Below are 14,371 nucleotides of genomic sequence, written 5' to 3'. Positions count from 1 at the left end.
ACTTCTCAGAAAATAATGGCGCTATAGAAGCAACAGAAATAAATGAACTAATCATTATGTGGTTTTTTTGGCTGTGAATGCGAAAACAAATATTTCTATTTACTAACAGCAAGCAGAGATCTTGAAACAAAGTATAAATAAAAGCTAATAATGAAAAATACCAAAAAGACTCAGACAGGACATGGCGTGGAAACAGCTGCGAATACAATAAAACCTGACATTTATAAATGTCAAATGTTAAGACAGTAGAAAAAAAATCTCAATATATTCCTACGATCTCGAAGGATCAATTTTACACCCAAATTCAGGAAATGATGACTGGGGGTAAATCTGGGCGACTGCAGGGAACAGATGGGGGTCACAGAGGATTACCGTCTTTTTTAGACCCGGCTGGCGACTGCCTCAATGTTAAGAAGATAATGGAAGATCCTCCGAAGTGAAGCTCCGGCCTCATATTAGGGAATTGCATTCTGAGCAGTTTATTATAGGAGGATCCGTTTTGACGGAATCAAAAGCGCAGTCGACTACGCTATTGGATCCGTCAAGAACAACGAACTCGGTCACAACGGTGACAGACGGAAACCATAAGCAACGTTTCTGTCACCATTGAGATCAATGGTGAGGGAAACAGAAGCTAAGGTTTCAGCTTGCCTTTCCCTTGAGGGGTTAACCCGACGGAACCCGCAACGCCGATGTGAACAGGCCTCCTTCACACACTCCTGGCAATTTAAACTGAATCAAAAAACACAAGCATTATTAAAAAGTAACGCTTTTTTTTGGTGGCGTTTTTTATTTAGGCTGTGTTCACACAGGGCAGATACGCTGCGTAAAAGCATACAACGTATACGCCCCGGTCACCGCAGGGAATTCCGGCCAAAAAACACATACTTACCCTCTGACGTCCTGCAGCCCGGCCTCCTGGGATGATGTTTTAGCCCATCTGACCGCTGAAGCCTGTGATTGGCAGCGGCGGTCACATGGGATGAAGCGTCATCCCAGGAGGCCGGCCTGGGTGACGAAACACAGAATTCTGGGTAAGTATAAGATTTTTTTTTCCTGAGTTGCGTTTTTTTGCGGCGGAATGGCTGTTTTTCCACCGCAAAATCTGCTATTTGTTGTGGGTTTTACCTCCCCATTAAAAATTCAATTCGGAAATTTCGGAGTGTTTTTTCCACTTATCATTTTGCCGGAGATTTGCTCAAAACCCCTCCACTTCTGCCGCTACTGGATTATGCTGCCGATTCTTCACAACAAAAACCGTTGCGGAAAATCCACAGTATTTATGCTACGTGTGAACTGACCCTCAGTGTTGTTTTGTACGTGCTTTTTTTCTGCTGTCCTATAGAGAAGCCTGTAAGAAAAAAACGACTGAAACCCCCGCCCCAGAGGATGCTGCATTTGGAAAAAAAAGACCACTGACCCAAAAAATTGCCTCAAAAACAGCACAAAACCAAAAACGCAGTCGTGTGTCGTGCATTTTAAAATTTCACTCTAGACTTTAATGTACCGTATGGCCACACTAAAAAACGCTGCAAAAATGCCATTAAAAGACTTAAAGACTTCATTAAATGTATGAATCCAGTCTTACATTGTAGCAAACCCTCAGCTGTGAGAAGCATCACTCCTAGAAAACAAGACTGGCCTTATTTCCTGAGAGTAAATAGAGGGTGAAAATCCGGGAAGACCTAAGGGCCCATGAATACGACCGTAGTGGTGTGCACAGCCCGTGATTTGCAGCTCGGACAGCCGCGGAGGGTCATCCGCAGGCCACCCGCAAATCATGGACCGTGCACATGGCCGCGTGCATTTATTTAAATGAGCCCGGACCGCAAAATGCGGCCGTAATAAGACGTTCTATCTTTTTGCGGTCCAGGCTCCCGGGCAATGCACGGACCGTGGAATCCACATTCGTGTGCATGGGCCCATAGAAATGAATGGGACCGCAATTTACCCGCAAATCTGCGGCCGCAAAAACACGTTCGTGTGCATGGGGCCTAACACTTCTCAGAGGATTTGCTACAATTTCATCCGGTCCAGACAATCCTCTGTCAGATAAACACATCAGCAGCACAAATCTCTGTCCTATGCTGATCGTTTGCTACATTGTATCAGTGCAGATAAAATGTATCAGTCTGGAGTCCAGGCTGCCTAGTTTGGTGGGGATTGTATAGACTGGATACAATTGAAGCAAACCCTCCGCTGTAAGGCCACGTTCACAAGGCGGAAATTTCACGTGGATTCTGCGCCAAAACCACCGATAAAACTTCTCCTTGCTTTCAATAAAAACCATGTGTTCTCATTCAAATGGCAACAGAATTAAAAATTTGGGCAATAAGTGACATTTCCACATGCGGATCAGGCCCCACCGAACGGGAATAATCCGTCATCTGTGGAACATTAATGAAAATCTGCGGCAAAAATCCATAAGAAATGCGTGAATTTCCCTTGAAGTCCGCTTCTGATTTCTTTACCCTCCGGAATCCCCCGTGTGAACGTGGCCTTACATCTGTACATCATTCCATGAACTGACAGCAATCAGAGATCTTGAGGAATGGATACCCAAATTACATTAGGCTCTGTTTACATCGGTGTTGGAGGCTCCGTCGCAGATTTAGGCCTTTTTCACACGAAAGTGTACATTTTGCGCACGTAAAAAAAATGCAGCGTTTTCGTGCGTTGCAGTTCCGTGTGACATCCGTGTACGGTGCGTGTCTGCGATTTATACGCACGTTTGTTACGTCAGCAAAAAAAAGAAAAAACAGGTCTTTTTAAAAAAAAAAATAATTATTCTTTAGCAAGTGTTGTGTGAATCACGGACAGCACATGGATGACGTCCCTGTGCTGTCTGGCTTTTTCACGCACTCATTGACTTTAATGGGCTGCGTGGTGCGCAAAAACGCAGCAAAATAGGACATTCAGCAGAAACGCGCTGCGTGAAAAACAACGCCAGTGTGAATAGTCCCATTGATTTTCATAGGTTTGTGTGGCGCCCAGGAAAAAAAACGGACAGCACGCAGATCTGAAATACGCTTGTGTGAGTAAGGCCTTAGTAAAAAAAAAAAAACGGGAAAAAATAGCGCAGCATTAAGGGCGACACCATGACGGAACCACAACCTGACGGACCGCACTAAAGTCACGTGACTGATCCGCCGATCCGCAGATGTGAACGGCGCCTTAGAAAGTAGCAGAACTTTTCCTGATACAATGATTCAGCTTTATTTACATAACACTGTAACTCCCATCGTGTAATCACATGATGTCTCTGTAGTCCTTTGATCGTTTCGCAACGTCCTGCTTTCAGGAACCATCGGCTTTGGATTAAAAGGAACATTTCGGAACAACTAAAGAATTAAGCCGCAAAGCGCCCGCTGCGTACCGCAAACGAGATGCAAATAGGGTTTAAATTTGTGTCTATTTATATGGGAATCTCAGGCTCCAGTCACTTCCTGCTGCTCTGTATCCAGGTTCCCGGGCGAGCAGGGCGTGGTGGGGTCACCTGAGACAGGGGGGGGGGGGAATACACCTGGACGGGGCAGGGGTGACAGGGGGAGGGCAGCGGAGTGCCAGGGTCTCCAGCTTGGCACATACCTCACTCCCAGCAATCTCCAATCACTCCCAGCTTGTGGCAGCTGCTGCACTTTGGGTCTGGGCTGCTTCTTTTTTTTTTTTCTTTCTCCAACTTTATTTAAAAGTAACAAAGTGACATCAAACTCAAAGGTAACAGCAGGCGCAGGTAGAGAGGTTGATAAACAGGAAGTGGAGCCAACGCGCCGATCCTTCTCCTCCTAGTACCTGCCAATTACTTGTATGCAAATGACATAGATGCTGCATTTAAAGGGGAAGCGCACTCCAAAATTGTATATATGTATACATAGAGTATATTCGGGGAGAGGTTTAGGGTAGGAACACGCACAGCGGAAAATCTGCAGCGTTTTACAGTAGCAGCAGAGTGGATGAGATCTCATCCACACACAGCGGAAAAAATCCGCTGAAAAAACATTCATATCCTGCGGTGCGTTTTTTAAAACCGCAGTATGTCAGTTTATGTGGTCGAATTGCTGCTTTTCTGTTGAGGGTTTTGCCTCTCATTGAATTCAATGGGGAGGTAAAACCCGCAACAAAGAGCCATGTTGCGTCTTTTGCGTCGGAAAAGCTGCAATTCCGCTGTAAAAATTGCAAATGAGAATTAAAAAAAAGCTTATACTAACCCCTGGCCGTTGTCACAATCCTCTTTGGCTGGCTCTGTAATGGGGGCACTGTGGCTGTCTTTGTTATGGGGTGCTGTGACTGACTATGTTATGATGGCGCTGTGGCTGGCTCTGGTATGGGGGCCGCTGTGGCTGGCTCTGGTATGGGGGCCGCTGTGGCTGGCTCTGGTATGGGGGCCTCTGTGGCTGGCTCTGGTATGGGGGCCGCTGTGGCTGGCTCTGGTATGGGGGCCGCTGTGGCTGGCTCTGGTATGGGGGCCGCTGTGGCTGGCTCTGGTATGGGGGCCGCTGTGGCTGGCTCTGGTATGGGGGCCTCTGTGGCTGGCTCTGGTATGGGGGCCTCTGTGGCTGGCTCTGGTATGGGGGCCTCTGTGGCTGGCTCTGGTATGGGGGCCTCTGTGGCTGGCTCTGGTATGGGGGCCTCTGTGGCTGGCTCTGGTATGGGGGCCTCTGTGGCTGGCTCTGGTATGGGGGCCGCTGTGGCTGGCTCTGGTATGGGGGCCGCTGTGGCTGGCTCTGGTATGGGGGCCGCTGTGGCTGGCTCTGGTATGGGGGCCGCTGTGGCTGGCTCTGGTATGGGGGCCGCTGTGGCTGGCTCTGGTATGGGGGCCGCTGTGGCTGGCTCTGGTATGGGGGCCGCTGTGGCTGGCTCTGGTATGGGGGCGCTGTGGCTGGCTCTGGTATGGGGGCGCTGTAGCTGGCTCTGGTATGGGGGCGCTGTGGCTGGCTCTGGTATGGGGGCGCTGTGGCTGGCTCTGGTATGGGGGCGCTGTGGCTGGCTCTGGTATGATGGCGCTGTGGCTGGCTCTGGTATGGGGGCACTGTGGCTGGCTCTGGTATGGGGGCGCTGTGGCTGGTTCTGGTATGGGGGCACTGTGGCTGGCTCTGGTATGGGGGCACTGTGGCTGGCTCTGTTGTGGAGGCACTGCGGAAGTCACTGTTCTAGATCAGTGTGGTTATGATGTTCCAGAGGCACTGGGGCTGTTATAGTTATGGGGGACTGTAGCTAGCACTGTTATGGGCGAACGGTGGCTGGCTCTGTTATGGGGGCACTTCGGAAGTCACTGTACTAGATCACTGTGGCTATGATGTTCTAAAGGCATTGGGGATGATGGGAAAAACGGCATTTGGTTCCCATGGAGCTTTTTTTACGCAGCCAAAAACGGTCGCGTAAAAAAACGCCTCGTAAAAAGAAGTGCATGTCACTTCTTGAGCCGTTTTTTGGAGCCGTTTTTTATTGACTCTATAGAAAAACAACTCCAGAAACGCGAGTTGCTTAAAAACGGCTGAAAATCAGGAGATGTTTTCCTTTGAAAACAGCGCCGTATTTTCAGCTGTATTTTGTTAAGCGTGTGAACATACCCTTAGGCATCATTTACACGAGCGTAATATACGCACATGCTTTTCAAGCGTGTCGTACGCTCCTATATTACTCTATGGGGCAGTGCAGACAGTCCGTGGGTTTTGCGCAGTGTGAGTCCGCTGCATAAAACTCACGACATGTTCTATACTTCAGCGTTTTTCGCGCATCACGCACCCATTGAAGTCAATGGGTGCGTGAAAACCACGCAGGTCGCACGGAAGCACTTCCGTGCGAACTGCGTGATTCGCGCAGCAGCTGTCAAACTCTGAATGTAAACAGAAAAGCACCACGTGCTACAAAACATCCAAATGGAGTGTCATAATGATGGCGGCTGCGCGAAAATCACGCAGCCGCGCATCATACACTGATGACACACGCAGCTGTTAAGTGCATTTTGCGCACGCAAAACGCCGTGTTTTTTGCGTGCGCAAAACGCACACGCTCGTGTAAATCAGGCCTTAGGGTTTAAATGCTCTTTAAAGGGATCGTTCAGTACCAGTAATATGTTAATACAGGGTAATAATTGTATTATGAAGCTCTGCAACTTTCTAATATACTTTGTGTTTCAAATCCTCACCTATTTTAACATCTCTGTTTGCTGTCAGTGAATGGGAACAGACTAAAAATCAAGACAGCTGATGTTCTTGAACTTATTACAATGATCCCTGTAACATGACGGGTAATTTATTGAACCTGACGGACCGCTGTCTTTTTTCAAACTACGTAACATTAATCCCCGAAGTGCATTTCCCAGCAAATAAAAGTGCTGCAGCGCGTCTTTGATTCCTCTACAACTACAGACAGAATGAATCTTCGCTCCACCAACGCTGCCACTCAACAAGTTTAAAGAAAATTGCGGATTTCAGCGACACGCTGTTTTCTGTCAACATCAGAAGGGAGAGCGCGCTGCAGTAAAGCCCGGGGAGAGCTGCTGCTCCGCTTCACAAGAGTAAACCTGATAGATTACAGCAATGGCGCAGCGCTGGCGGTGAAGAGGTAATGGAGAAATGTTGGGAGGGTCAGGACAGGACATGGCGCCGTGATAAAAGTGATCTTGTAAACGTTGGGATTTATGACCTATAACCCGATGAGTTACAACGACGCGTTATCCAGTCTGCAGCGCCGTCCTTGACACGCAGGACTCGAGTAAATTAACTTTATGGGCAAAAATAACTGAAAGCTTTAAAAGGACAACTTTCCTGTCACCTCTAAGTTTTATAGAAAAAAAAAGTTAAATTCCTTTAATCCGGCACCCAATGGTCCAGAAATCTCACTTTTGCAGCAAACAACAATGCGTCTGGACGTCTCTATATGTATATGACCACATGCACACGGTGCGGAGTTGCTGCGCAGATATTTCTTAGGCAAATCGGCAGCGTAATACAGCGCCAGCAAAGTAAATGAGATTTCAGTTCATCTCATCTACACAATATAGAATTATTCCGCATGTAAATTTACTTGCGATGCAAATGTTAAAATTTGCATCATGTCAATTTATCTTGCGTTTCCGTCTCAGAATTTTATCTGACTGGTTTCTAAAAAAAAAAATACGCAGCATAAAATCCACTCCTGTTTCTGCATCAAAACGTAAAAAATGCACCTTAAAAAGAAAACGTTTAAAAAACGTAATATCAAGGGCTAGTCCACGCGTGGCGCAAATACTGGAGATTTTCCACAACCTATTTTGTTGCGGATAATCTGCAGCATAATACAGTAGCAGAGGAGTGGATGAGATTTCAAAAAATCTCATCCACACGCTGCGTGCGTGATATGCGGAGATTCCGCACACAAATTGACCCGCGGTGCGTTTTTTTAAGCCGTAGCATGTCAACTGTGGTTGCGGAATCACCGGTATATTGTTGCGAGTTTTCCCCCATTGAAGTCAATGGAGATTTAAAACCTGCAACAAACAGACAAGTGTTGCGATTTTTGCGGCGGAATCGCAGCGATTATGCCGCAAAAATCGCAACTGAGAAAAAAAAAAAACACCTTACGTTTCATCCCATGTCACTGCTGCAGCCAATCACAAGCATGCAGCGGTCTCCTGGGATGAAACGTTATCCCAGGAGGACGGCTAATAATGCGGTTCTCCGCTTCAGATATTCCGGGCGAAAAACTGTACCACAATTTGGCGTGGTTTTACACCCGGAATTCCCTGCGGCCAATCTTATGCCGAAATTTGTAGTGGAATATGTGAGGTGACTGATCAGACTTAGGCCTTATTCACACACTGCAGTTTTGGTGCAGTTTTTGAAGCCGTAACTCGGAGTGGATAGTAAAATAAGGGGGGAAGTAAATAGGAAAGCTTTTACTTTTTCTCTCTTTTTTTTAAAATCTGCTTCTGGCTTCAAAAACTGCACCAAAAATGTGCACTGTGTGAATATGCCCTTACCACATGCATAGACCCTACAAGTCTCTGCACCTCTATACAGCACCAGCAATGTTTTAGGCATCACCTGGCACGCCTGAGCAGATGCCGGGGAGCCCACTGTGCTTGAGGTCAGGGTAAAGTTTAGTTTGAGGCGCATTGAAGCGCCCCTTGAAATAAATTGGTTTCCACTTTAATGACACCTAACATGGGCAACCCACAGATTCCCTGGACTGTCGAGCCGCGATGATGTCACCATCGCCATTGTTGACATGTATACATGTGTATAGTATATCCCAGATCTAGATCTATAAATCCGCAGGGGTCCCCCAAGTGCTCCCCTCCCCCATCACATCTTGAGAGTCGCAGCGCTGAAGGTGTTTATTTTCCGGCACCGTTCTCCGAGTTTCATTTTGATTGAATGGCTGACGCATTATCATTACCGGCTGTCAGGGATAAAAGTGCTTACCCTATAACTAATTTTATGTTTTATCATCTAATTCACTGAAGAATTTCCTGGAAGCTTCTTTTTTATGGGTCCTGATATAAAGTTTGGAGATTCGGCGTCTGCAGTTCTCGGTTTACCTGATTGCCGGCTTTTCATTGATCTGACCTCTTTCTCTGTGTCATTTCGCTTCTTTTACGTTTGTCACTACATTTTATTTTTTATGCAATAATTCATATAACTAGTTCACACGTAGTGTTTTCAGACGTTTTTCGGACCGTAAACGTCCCGAAAAACGGCTGAAAAATCGGAAGCGGAACGCCTCCAAACATCTGCCCATTGATTGCAATGGGAAAAACGGTGTTCTGTTCCGTTTTTGAAAACAGCCGCAGAAAAAAAAGGAGCGAAAAAGAAGTGCATGTCACTTCTTTAGCCGTTTTTGGAGACGTTTTTCATAGACTCTATAGAAAAACAGCTCCCAAAACGGTCGTAAAAACGCAGTGAAAAACGCGACTGGCTTAAAAAACGTCTGAAAATCAGGAGCGGTTTTCCCTTGAACACAGCTCCGTACTTTCAGACGTTTTTGAGTTTGTGTGTGAACATGCCCTAAGAAACCCAAAATAGGAAACAGGTAAGTACCACAACCCCCAACATTGGGTGGTGCCCTGTGCAGTCCATTCTGTTGCCCCCCCTCCCATATGTTGTACCATCATTCAGCGTATAAATAAACTCACCATACAGCGCCTAATTAGTGCCATACAGTGTGCTGCGTACATAACAGTACTAGAAGCCGGGAAAGTATCACTTACTTACAGATAATAAAGTAACAATGTTATACAATGTCGCCACCAACTTACACTGCACAAATAATATACTGTACAGTGCCTAAATAGAACCGCCACGCAACATAAATACCGCACAGTAATACCAAAATACGGTGACCAATAGCAGCTCCACACATAAGTAAATTCCCCCGATGGTGTTCACAAGCCTCGGGTGCCAGGACATCTGTGGCGCCCCCTTCAGCAGGAGCAGTTTATATGTCCTGTGCAACCCGCAGACTTCACAAACACTGGCACCGGCCCTGATCCCTGAGGTACCCGTCCCTGATAATTGATAAAAAAGGGATCGCTAAAAATATCCTTTACATAATGTCTGCTGAGCCGGTGTATCTAAGAATATAATTTGTGATACTGTCTGCGGAGCTGTGTATCTAAACATATCATGCGTGATACTGCCTGCTGAGCTGTGTGTCTAATCTTATCATGTGTGATACTGTCTGCTGAGCTGTGTATCTAAACATATCATGCGTGATACTGCCTGCTGAGCTGTGTATCTAATCTTATCATGTGTGATACTGTCTGCTGAGCTGTGTATCTAAACATATCATGCATGATACTGCCTGCTGAGCTGTGTATCTAATCTTATGTGTGATACTGCCTGCTGAGCTGTGTATCTAATCTTTTTTTTTTTATAATTATATATTTTTATTTTCATTTGCATCAACATGGAAACAAAAAAAAAAAACAATAGCAAATACAGACGTGCAGGCACAAAGTGGGTGAATAAAAGAAAAATTTGTACATTACATTGATCGTCCATACATAGGTCAACACAATATTACCACAGTGTAGTACTAGGACTCAATGGGCGGACTATCTAAGATCTATTTATATATTATGAAAACATTGATGAGGCTATTGTCCGCTCGGAATATGCAGTAAGAAATACGAAGCTTAGCTTAATGCTATTTCACGTCTGCATCCACCGCCTACACGAGATAAGAAAAGATTCCAACAATAATAACATGACAATAGACAGATACACTAGGGTAAGTAGAAGGGAAGGTAAAGGTGGATCCCAGGAGTTATCCTATTCTATACATTAGGCCTAAGGGTATGTGCACACACACTAATTACGTCCGTATTATACGGACGTATTTCGGCCGCAAGTACCGGACCGAACACAGTGCAGGGAGCCGGGCTCCTAACATCATACTTATGTACGATGCTAGGAGTCCCTGCCTCGCTGCAGGACAACTGTCACGTACTGAAAACATGATTACAGTATGGGACAGTTGTCCGGCAGCGAGGCAGGGACTCCTAGCGTCGTACATAAGTATGATGCTAGGAGCCCGGCTCCCTGCACTGAGTTCGGTCCGGAACTTGCGGCCGAAATACGTCCGTATGTAACGGACGTAATTAGTGTGTGTGCACATACCCTAAGTGTACTTTGAGAGCAATAGTCTCTATCATGGTGGTCTAGAGGAGTCATACATGTCCCAGAACTTCCACACACTTGTAAAGCGATCTACGCAATTATTCAATGAGGCCGTCAGTGATTCCATTCTCTTGACCTCCCTAATTCTGTTATGAAGGGCATTTAACGTAGGCGGAGTATTGCGTTTCCAATTGCCCGCAATAAGACACTTCGCAGCTGTAAGTATATGAAGAAGCAATCGGGACTGGACCTTCCCCCATCCCTTCGGTGGCACATTTAGAAGATAGGTCAAAGCTTGCCTCGGGGGTCTAGCCCCCAAAACCCCCTGAATAAGGCCTCCAACTTCCCTCCAGAAGGGTCTTATTAGTTGACAGTCCCAAAAGATATGAGGAAGTGACCCCACGTCGCTGCGACATCTCCAACACCTATCCGATACCAAAGGGAAAATGCGATGGAGGAATTCCGGCGTATGATACCAATGCATCAAAATCTTATATTGGTTTTCTTTATAAGCCGCACATAGAGATGATTTCGCTGCCTGGGACCAGATGATTTGCCACAGCGACATGGGGAGCTCCCTGCCCAGGTATGCCTCCCACCTGGCCACATATCCATGTCTGGCCGTCTCCTGAAGAGGCGAATCAGCCAGAATAGCATATATCCCTGATATTAACCCCCTAGTTGAGACAGTCGTTTTACAGATCGTTTCAAAGGCTGTGGGTTTAGAAAAACACGGTTCCGCTCGCAGAGAGTCAGCAAAATGTGTGATTTGCATATAACTGTAGTAGGAATTGTTTGGTAAGTTATATTTAGCTTGCAACGTCGAGAACGGTAGAATCGTTCGTTGACAGGGGTCTACTATGTCAGCAAAGTAAAATAAACCGGCTCTCGACCATGGCTGGGACATTTTTGTAGTAAGGCTCACAGGTAAGGAAGGATTATAAAGGAAGGGTGTCATTAGGGATTTTGAGGAAGACAAAGCGTACTTCGCTTTAGATATCCTCCAAATATTCCTAGTGAACGTCATTGAGTGTAGGAGGGGGATCGTCAGGGTGTCCGCCGTTCCAGACCACAACAAAGCATTCGGGTGTGTAGGTGCGATCCATAATTTCTCAATCTCAGTCCATTTATTATATGCCCTTAGTGAGGTCCAGCATGGGATCCTTCTCAAATGAACCGCCAGGTAGTACCGGTAAATGTCTGGGACAGCTAAGCCACCCGCCGTAACAGACGAGAGCATGTCTGAGCTTGGGATTCTATGTCGTTTACCCGTGTGTATCTAATCTTATCATGTGTGATACTGTCTGCTGAGCTGCTGTATCTAATCCTATCATGTGTGATACTGCCTGCTGAGCTGTGTATCTAATGGTATCATGTGTGATACTGTCTGCTGAGCTGCTGTATCTAATCCTATCATGTGTGATACTGTCTGCTGAGCTGTGTATCTAATCCTATCATGTGTGATGCTGTCTGCTGAGCCCTGTATCTAATCTTATCATGTGTGCTATTGTCTGCTGAGCTGTGTATCTAAACATATCATGTGTGATACTGTCTGCTGAGCCAGTGTATCTAATCTTATCATGTGTGATACTGTGTGATGAGCTCTGTATCTAATCCTATCATGTGTGATACTGTCTGCTGAGCTGTGTATCTAATCTTATCATGTGTGATACTGTCTGCTGAGCTGTGTATCTAAACATATCATGCGTGATACTGCCTGCTGAGCTGTGTATCTAATCTTATGTGTGATACTGTCTGCTGAGCTGTGTATCTAAACCTATCATGCGTGATACTGCCTGCTGAGCTGTGTATCTAATCGTATCATGTGTGATACAGTCTGCTGAGCTGTGTATCTAATCCTATCATGTGTGATGCTGTCTGCTGAGCCCTGTATCTAATCTTATCATGTGTGATACTGTCTGCTGAGCCAGTGTATCTAATCCTATCATGTGTGATACTGTCTGCTGAGCTGCTGTATCTAATCCTATCATGTGTGATACTGTCTGCTGAGCCAGTGTATCTAATCCTATCATGTGTGATACTGTCTGCTGAGCCACTGTATCTAATCCTATCATGTGTGATACTGTCTGCTGAGCCAGTGTATCTAATCCTATCATGTGATGATGCTGAATTATACTATAGATAACATATTACTCCATTACTTTTATTTTTACTGCTGATCAGGAAGGAGAACATACACTCAGGGCTCATTCAGACGAGCGTGTAACTCGTCCGTGGGAGGGCCGTTAAAACAACGGCCGTCACACGGACACATGTATTTCAATGGGGCCGTTCACACAGTCGTTGTTTTAATGGAGCGGGTGAAGGGTCCGTAAAAAAAATACAACATGTCCTATTTTCCTGCGTTTTCACGCATCTCTTCATACTCTAGTCTATGGACGATCCGTGATAACGCGTTTCGCGCAGGTGCACCTCGAACATGAAAAACTGCAGTTTTCCACGTCCGAGGTTGCCCACGCTCGTGTGAATGTAGCCTTAGGTCCTGTTCACACTGAGTTTTTTTTGAATGCAGAAAAAATGTGTCTCAGAATTCCTCCTGGAATTTTGAGGCACATTTTGAACTGCCTGCGCTTTTTTTTTTTTCCACCCCCCCCCCCCCCCCTTGTGGCCTTTCAAGCTAATGCAAAAAACGCTGCGAAAAACGCTCAGAAGCTAGAGCTGCATTTTTTTTCTGCCTCCCATTGATTTAAACAAGAGGTCATGCTGCTTTATTTTTTTTCATGAGCGCCGAAACGTCGTCCGGGAAACAAAAACGCCTTTGCCTGCCATTAAAATCAATGGGGATTGATTTCGCACGTTTTTTGGTGCTGATTCTGACGCAGTTTGCTAATCATTAATCAGTAACAGCCTGAACATTTTTTTAAATATAAGTTCTCTACCTGCACTGTAATTTTTCATTTTATTGTTCCAGGACCCCTCCTTTTTTTTTTTTTTTAGATACAGGTTGTATACTTTGGAAATAATTTTATAAAAATACCCGGAAACATATATAAAATCATAAAATAAGGAAATAGATGAAATAAATACAACAGGTATGTAAAAAAATAAATAAAACTAACAAAATAATAAAAATTATAGAAACAAAATATAATAAAAAATACAAAAAATAAACTTCCCAAAAAAAACAAATCGATACATAATTACAGAAAACACGAGACAATTATCCCGTCTTACCCACTTGTTGCCGTCACAGAAATCCCCTATTTTTTCCCACTTCTTTTGCTCTATTTTGCCACACTCAATATGGCGCCCGGAAAACGTAATGCACGCTACGTCACGTGACCGCGGCGGCACTTCTCTGACGGGATTGTTGTATTGCCCCTCACAAGATGGCGACCTCTCAGCGTTGGCTATCACTGATGTCCGGGTTCTGGTTCTGTTTTCTGTGTGTGGCCGCCAACGACGGGATCCAGAAATGTGATGAGCTGCGTCTGGGACAATATCCTGATCTACGAGGGGGATATGTCATATGTGAGGGGAGAGGCTGTGGAACTACAAGTCGCAGCAAGTCCTAGTGATGATTGCAATGTCGGCGTTGTCCTAGTGTAGTGTCCTCTGTATTATTGTAAATTATATTGTATGATGTTATATAATCATTATTAATGTTCTGCGTTATTTACAGACGCAATGAACGAAATTGATCACATCTGCTGCAAAAGGAAAACGGAAGCAGTTGCCCATAGCAACCAATCAGGTCACTGCTTTCATTTTGCTCTGAGAAAGGAAAGGGGACATCTGATTGGTGC

General features: G+C 45.5%; 2 protein-coding genes across 11 annotated transcripts in view; one reads left to right on the top strand and one right to left on the bottom strand.

Annotated features, from left to right (window-relative positions):
* Positions 1-14,217, bottom strand: part of PATJ (PATJ crumbs cell polarity complex component) — a 195,674-nt gene extending 181,457 nt beyond the window's left edge. For 4 of the 5 annotated variants that reach the window (XM_075832708.1, XM_075832710.1, XM_075832711.1 and 1 more), the window contains exon 1: positions 3,589-3,672. The gene's annotated coding sequence lies outside the window, so the exon portion shown is untranslated. Of the gene's footprint in view, positions 1-3,588; positions 3,673-13,799 lie in introns of those variants that run through there. The other variant, XM_075832709.1, reaches the window with a different exon arrangement.
* Positions 13,919-14,371, top strand: part of TM2D1 (TM2 domain containing 1) — a 152,437-nt gene continuing 151,984 nt past the window's right edge. For all 6 annotated transcript variants that reach the window (XR_012849951.1, XR_012849952.1, XR_012849953.1 and 3 more), the window contains exon 1: positions 13,919-14,068. Coding sequence is in view for 1 of the 6 variants with exons in the window: in XM_075832720.1 (XP_075688835.1) it covers positions 13,955-14,068 (114 nt within the window). In the remaining 5 variants the exon portion in view is untranslated. The remainder of the gene's footprint in view (positions 14,069-14,371) is intronic.

This window comes from Rhinoderma darwinii, chromosome 7 (genome assembly GCF_050947455.1).
Source record: "Rhinoderma darwinii isolate aRhiDar2 chromosome 7, aRhiDar2.hap1, whole genome shotgun sequence".
NCBI classification, from domain to species: Eukaryota; Metazoa; Chordata; class Amphibia; order Anura; family Rhinodermatidae; genus Rhinoderma; species Rhinoderma darwinii.
This window is presented reverse-complemented; position numbering and strand designations above follow the sequence as displayed.